This window comes from Schistosoma haematobium, chromosome 1 (assembly GCF_000699445.3).
Source record: "Schistosoma haematobium chromosome 1, whole genome shotgun sequence".
NCBI classification, from domain to species: Eukaryota; Metazoa; Platyhelminthes; class Trematoda; order Strigeidida; family Schistosomatidae; genus Schistosoma; species Schistosoma haematobium.
The window spans coordinates 14,659,350-14,667,123 of NC_067196.1; the positions used below are offsets into that span (position 1 = coordinate 14,659,350).

General features: G+C 40.3%; 1 protein-coding gene across 1 annotated transcript; it reads right to left on the bottom strand.

The window, feature by feature from the left end:
• Positions 1-3,013: 3,013 nt before the first annotated feature.
• MS3_00003207 (uncharacterized protein) lies at positions 3,014-7,548 on the bottom strand. Its single transcript, XM_051210938.1, has 3 exons — positions 3,500-7,548; positions 3,398-3,452; positions 3,014-3,362 (listed from the first exon to the last, which is right to left on the bottom strand). The coding sequence occupies exon 1, from the start codon at positions 5,111-5,113 to the stop codon at positions 3,935-3,937; it is 1,179 nt and encodes a 392-aa protein (XP_051073220.1). The 5' UTR covers positions 5,114-7,548; the 3' UTR covers positions 3,014-3,362; positions 3,398-3,452; positions 3,500-3,934.
• Positions 7,549-7,774: the final 226 nt, after the last annotated feature.

Here is a 7,774-nt window from a genome sequence, read left to right on the forward strand (position 1 = left end):
TTCTTCCAATAAAACGTAACAAGGCCATTATAAACGAATCAGTATTCAAACTATGTGTCATTTCAATATGTACTGCTCGGGTTTGCAAGCAAGTAAATACGCATCCATATCTTTTTTCTGATGATCTTCCTCTTTTGACAAAAAGGGGTCCAAAGTAGTCTACTCCCACGGCTGAGAAGCTATACCATCCTTGTTGCACTCTACAAGCTGGAAGTGGTGCCATCAATTGTTGCCCTGTAACCATCGTATACCGCCGGCAGATCACACACTTTCCTATCACTCTCTTAACCGTGCCGGTTCCTTTTATTATCCAATAACTTTTTCGAATCGTGGCTAGCACTTGTGACGTTCCTGTGTGACCTTGTTCCTTATGATAATGTCTAATTATCATTCCTGTCACTAAGTGTCGACTGGGCAATATTATTGGATGTTTAAAGGCATTTGAGAAATCTGAGTAGCTTAGTCGACCTCCAACGCAGAGTAACCCATCAAGCATTATCGGTGATAAGCCCTTCAGACCATTGTGACTAACTACTTTACCATTGTTTTTAAATCCACTAAGTATTTCTCCATACACTTCTTTCTGAACCATCAATAAAATTTTACGCTTGGCGATGTCAAGTTCCTTGACCTTTAAACATCCTAGATGAGCGGATCCTTCATGACTCGGTGAACGAAGCACCATCAGAAATTCTATGAACCTTCTAAGCCAGGCTACGGCCCTAACTAATTTCAACCACTCGGAGTAATAAGAGAGAATAGGTGACATGTTGTGCTTTATACTACTCAAGTTGACCACAGCAGTTTTTCTAAACTCAATATCTTCAGGAGTAGGTTCCGGACATTCAGTGATTGTTATATAAAATTCACCATGAAATAAAGTAGGACATTTGAACCAATATTCAAGATCGGTCATTTTTTGCATACTTCCTCTACATAATAATTCACTTATCTGCTTAACGAAACTCTTTGCTTGATCACAGGTGGGAATGGATATCAAGCAATCATCGACATAGAAATTATTCTTGACATAATCTACAACATAATCATCAGAGAATATTCGGGCCGCCTTATTCAAGGCAAAGTTCGCTGGCTTTTTCAGATTTAAGACTGCATGGTGAGGTAAGTACCACCGGGGGTGATAACTAGGTCTCAACTGTATTTCAGGGATCTTCTCCGCATAGCCCTTAATAAAATTACTTTCAATACCTTTTGTATACTTGATATACAGAATGTCATCTTTCAACAATCTACGCTTCAAGCTCTGTAGTCTATTGTTTGCCACTTCATAATTCCTCCCTTTCATATTTGAGTTCACTTTCCATGGTACAGGAACCGCAAAATGACCATTTTCGAAGCTTAAGCTCCCTTCCACAATCCTTATAGCCTCCTTATCTTCTATTGATACTGATTTATCCTTTGAATTAACATCAGAAAACTCTACATCATAAAGTTTACGTATTTCATTCTCCAAAGTCTGTATCTTACTAGTATGATTGACAACTCTTTTCCTATATTCCGGACATGACGCAGGTCCGAAGACCGTCCACCCCAGCAACGTCTTCACAGCGTACGGGTTTTTCTTCCACCCAACCGCTGGTCTAACACCCAGTGTGCTTCTGGTACGTCGCAACCAATCAACAGCAGAACTTCTTCAGAGTCTAAGTTATCTATTGGTACATCCCTTAAATGTGGCCACTTAACTAGGCTGTTCACTGCCGACCTTGTTGGCTTATGACCTGGTATACCTGCCACAATCAGAGCTCCTTCGATCGTAACATGTCCTGACCGATCTAGAGAATATACCTCAAAAGGGGTCTTTGTGACCGGCATTGTCCTATTACCACCCACAGTCTCTACTACCACTGACGCTCGGTCTTCCTTCAGCCCGAGATACCTCAAACAGCTAGATTTTATCAGCGTTACATCCGACCCGTTATCCAACAAAGCATAACCTACCATTTCGGCATTTCCCAACCTCAACCGTACAGGAATCATTCCTAGGCACACTTGGCTACTTAGGGATTTAGTAAATCCACAACAATTCGGGATATCAGGTTTCTCACTCTCGCTGTGCAACAAAGAATGGTGTTTCCTCTCACAACCATTAACGTTACAACGTTTTGCCAGCTTACATTCATTAACTTTATGCCCTTGCCTAAGGCAGACAAAACAGATGCCATTAACTTTTGCTTGAGACCATCTCTCTTGAACGGTGAGCGCTAAAAATTTTGGACATTTATAAATAGCATGGTCCTGGGAACACACCCTGCATTTAGCTCTCGAGTTACTCTCCTGCTCTAATTGCAAGTGACAATTTGTCTTTAAGTTGTATCCCTTTCTCGGACGATTCGCTAACCGTCCAAACCTACTATTAGATACTCTCGCGCGGGATGCTATAAATTGGGTAAGCTCGTCAAAGGTTGGTTCTCTATTATCTTCAGTCAATTCACCCACCCAGTCCGCCCACTGGGCTTGCATAACTTGAGGTAAGAGTCCTACTATTCTCTCTAAGGTAATTAGAGAATTTAAGTCGGCAGTATACTTCATCTGTTTCAAAACCATAGAACAATTTTCCATTCTAATAGCTAGATTTGTTAGTTGCTCAGGATCACTGTAATCAACATTTGTAGTTTTGAATAAGTCCTCTAAAGTCTCCCGAGCGATTACATGCGCCTGTCCGAACAACCGTTTTAGAATTTCTTTGGCCTTCTTGTAACCAAAAGAGGCTTCCAACATAACACAACCCTCAATGGCTGTTTTCGCTTTACCCTTACAATAATGTATCAAATAAAGCAAGCGTTGACCATCATCCTTGACCCTTGATTCCACATAGGTCTCAAACTCCCTTAAAAACTTCCAGTAACCTCTTGGTTGACCGTCAAAATAACTTAACTCAACCTTTGGTAACTCTGGACCTATGAAAACGCCGTAGGCCTTACGCTTTTTGCTTGCTTCACGTCTAAATTAAGATTCTCTATGCCATCTGCCATTATATCACAACTAGATTCACTATAATTACAATCGTCCTTATTAGAATATGAACCATGACACATAGAAGCATCAGAAGGCACTTGCCTTGATTGAGGGGATCCATCCTTTTGTTCATCTCTTTTAACATCCACAAGCCTTGGACTTAATTTCCTTCGACGATTGTTTGGCATCGGAAGCGAACAACCAGATATTCCCAGAGACGATGATTGGAATCAACGAAACGAAAGCCAAACGAATTCGACCAAATATTTGTTTAGAACTGTAAGATCCAAACTACGTTTGGACTGCTGGACAGCTGTCTGGATGAGTTAGATACGCGCCCTCGCCCGATTGAAACCAAAACAAAGTAATTAGGTAAGATAGCGGTTCTAAATTTATCATAAATTTAAGTGTACATTATTACCTAAACAAATATAACCACTCAGCTATCCAACCAATAATTGTTCAATTGATCAAATCTAATTACAATAAATAAGAAAGTTGATAAAGGATGCAAGAAATTTACCAATCACAACAAATCAACGTTATTCTATCCTGGCTGGATAGATCACACACAACAGGAGGAACAATTCAATATGGCTACCGCCAAGAACAAGTGTCAAGTAAAACAACACAGATGCAGTTCAGGAAGAAACACAAACTTAGTGAATGCGTAAGAAAACAAAAACTATAATAAAAAATACAAGTATTAACAACTCAAATGTAATCAAAATACAACAATGTACAACTAAGGGAATCAATAGGAACAAAGTACAAGTATATACATGGAGGGATTTTCACCAACACACAACACATTCAAAATGGATCTTACACCGGCCCCCAAAATCCCTCCATACCACACAAGCTACCTTGATGCCTACGGTCATGGTTCATTATATAACATATCACACCATAGGAACGAGTAGGACTTACAACAGTACGCCTACTCGACCTCACTACGTTAATAACAACAAAGACTAATCCAAAGCTTCAAGGAGACCTGCTTCACCTGTTCTCTTGTGATCAACAATAACAGTCTTGGTATAGACCTAATCACTCTTCCCCAAATTACACCCATGCAGTTGGATGAGGACCTCGCTGACAATTCAATATTTATCTTCTGCTGATTCGACTGTTGCACAAACCTCCTTAACTCAGAATCTGCTCCCATGAAGCTTGACGCACTATCACTGTAAATCTCCGGAGGTTTCCTTCTTCTTCCAATAAAACGTAACAAGGCCATTATAAACGAATCAGTATTCAAACTATGTGTCATTTCAATATGTACTGCTCGGGTTTGCAAGCAAGTAAATACGCATCCATATCTTTTTTCTGATGATCTTCCTCTTTTGACAAAAAGGGGTCCAAAGTAGTCTACTCCCACGGCTGAGAAGCTATACCATCCTTGTTGCACTCTACAAGCTGGAAGTGGTGCCATCAATTGTTGCCCTGTAACCATCGTATACCGCCGGCAGATCACACACTTTCCTATCACTCTCTTAACCGTGCCGGTTCCTTTTATTATCCAATAACTTTTTCGAATCGTGGCTAGCACTTGTGACGTTCCTGTGTGACCTTGTTCCTTATGATAATGTCTAATTATCATTCCTGTCACTAAGTGTCGACTGGGCAATATTATTGGATGTTTAAAGGCATTTGAGAAATCTGAGTAGCTTAGTCGACCTCCAACGCAGAGTAACCCATCAAGCATTATCGGTGATAAGCCCTTCAGACCATTGTGACTAACTACTTTACCATTGTTTTTAAATCCACTAAGTATTTCTCCATACACTTCTTTCTGAACCATCAATAAAATTTTACGCTTGGCGATGTCAAGTTCCTTGACCTTTAAACATCCTAGATGAGCGGATCCTTCATGACTCGGTGAACGAAGCACCATCAGAAATTCTATGAACCTTCTAAGCCAGGCTACGGCCCTAACTAATTTCAACCACTCGGAGTAATAAGAGAGAATAGGTGACATGTTGTGCTTTATACTACTCAAGTTGACCACAGCAGTTTTTCTAAACTCAATATCTTCAGGAGTAGGTTCCGGACATTCAGTGATTGTTATATAAAATTCACCATGAAATAAAGTAGGACATTTGAACCAATATTCAAGATCGGTCATTTTTTGCATACTTCCTCTACATAATAATTCACTTATCTGCTTAACGAAACTCTTTGCTTGATCACAGGTGGGAATGGATATCAAGCAATCATCGACATAGAAATTATTCTTGACATAATCTACAACATAATCATCAGAGAATATTCGGGCCGCCTTATTCAAGGCAAAGTTCGCTGGCTTTTTCAGATTTAAGACTGCATGGTGAGGTAAGTACCACCGGGGTGATAACTAGGTCTCAACTGTATTTCAGGGATCTTCTCCGCATAGCCCTTAATAAAATTACTTTCAATACCTTTTGTATACTTGATATACAGAATGTCATCTTTCAACAATCTACGCTTCAAGCTCTGTAGTCTATTGTTTGCCACTTCATAATTCCTCCCTTTCATATTTGAGTTCACTTTCCATGGTACAGGAACCGCAAAATGACCATTTTCGAAGCTTAAGCTCCCTTCCACAATCCTTATAGCCTCCTTATCTTCTATTGATACTGATTTATCCTTTGAATTAACATCAGAAAACTCTACATCATAAAGTTTACGTATTTCATTCTCCAAAGTCTGTATCTTACTAGTATGATTGACAACTCTTTTCCTATATTCCGGACATGACGCAGGTCCGAAGACCGTCCACCCCAGCAACGTCTTCACAGCGTACGGGTTTTTCTTCCACCCAACCGCTGGTCTAACACCCAGTGTGCTTCTGGTACGTCGCAACCAATCAACAGCAGAACTTCTTCAGAGTCTAAGTTATCTATTGGTACATCCCTTAAATGTGGCCACTTAACTAGGCTGTTCACTGCCGACCTTGTTGGCTTATGACCTGGTATACCTGCCACAATCAGAGCTCCTTCGATCGTAACATGTCCTGACCGATCTAGAGAATATACCTCAAAAGGGGTCTTTGTGACCGGCATTGTCCTATTACCACCCACAGTCTCTACTACCACTGACGCTCGGTCTTCCTTCAGCCCGAGATACCTCAAACAGCTAGATTTTATCAGCGTTACATCCGACCCGTTATCCAACAAAGCATAACCTACCATTTCGGCATTTCCCAACCTCAACCGTACAGGAATCATTCCTAGGCACACTTGGCTACTTAGGGATTTAGTAAATCCACAACAATTCGGGATATCAGGTTTCTCACTCTCGCTGTGCAACAAAGAATGGTGTTTCCTCTCACAACCATTAACGTTACAACGTTTTGCCAGCTTACATTCATTAACTTTATGCCCTTGCCTAAGGCAGACAAAACAGATGCCATTAACTTTTGCTTGAGACCATCTCTCTTGAACGGTGAGCGCTAAAAATTTTGGACATTTATAAATAGCATGGTCCTGGGAACACACCCTGCATTTAGCTCTCGAGTTACTCTCCTGCTCTAATTGCAAGTGACAATTTGTCTTTAAGTTGTATCCCTTTCTCGGACGATTCGCTAACCGTCCAAACCTACTATTAGATACTCTCGCGCGGGATGCTATAAATTGGGTAAGCTCGTCAAAGGTTGGTTCTCTATTATCTTCAGTCAATTCACCCACCCAGTCCGCCCACTGGGCTTGCATAACTTGAGGTAAGAGTCCTACTATTCTCTCTAAGGTAATTAGAGAATTTAAGTCGGCAGTATACTTCATCTGTTTCAAAACCATAGAACAATTTTCCATTCTAATAGCTAGATTTGTTAGTTGCTCAGGATCACTGTAATCAACATTTGTAGTTTTGAATAAGTCCTCTAAAGTCTCCCGAGCGATTACATGCGCCTGTCCGAACAACCGTTTTAGAATTTCTTTGGCCTTCTTGTAACCAAAAGAGGCTTCCAACATAACACAACCCTCAATGGCTGTTTTCGCTTTACCCTTACAATAATGTATCAAATAAAGCAAGCGTTGACCATCATCCTTGACCCTTGATTCCACATAGGTCTCAAACTCCCTTAAAAACTTCCAGTAACCTCTTGGTTGACCGTCAAAATAACTTAACTCAACCTTTGGTAACTCTGGACCTATGAAAACGCCGTAGGCCTTACGCTTTTGCTTGCTTCACGTCTAAATTAAGATTCTCTATGCCATCTGCCATTATATCACAACTAGATTCACTATAATTACAATCGTCCTTATTAGAATATGAACCATGACACATAGAAGCATCAGAAGGCACTTGCCTTGATTGAGGGGATCCATCCTTTTGTTCATCTCTTTTAACATCCACAAGCCTTGGACTTAATTTCCTTCGACGATTGTTTGGCATCGGAAGCGAACAACCAGATATTCCCAGAGACGATGATTGGAATCAACGAAACGAAAGCCAAACGAATTCGACCAAATATTTGTTTAGAACTGTAAGATCCAAACTACGTTTGGACTGCTGGACAGCTGTCTGGATGAGTTAGATACGCGCCCTCGCCCGATTGAAACCAAAACAAAGTAATTAGGTAAGATAGCGGTTCTAAATTTATCATAAATTTAAGTGTACATTATTACCTAAACAAATATAACCACTCAGCTATCCAACCAATAATTGTTCAATTGATCAAATCTAATTACAATAAATAAGAAAGTTGATAAAGGATGCAAGAAATTTACCAATCACAACAAATCAACGTTATTCTATCCTGGCTGGATAGATCACACACAACAGGAGGAACAATTCAATATGGCTACCGCCAAGAACA

Excerpts from the sequence above, each read along its gene's own strand:
- MS3_00003207 (XM_051210938.1), bottom strand. The coding sequence starts at position 5,113 with ATGCAAAAAATGACCGATCTTGAATATTGGTTCAAATGTCCTACTTTA.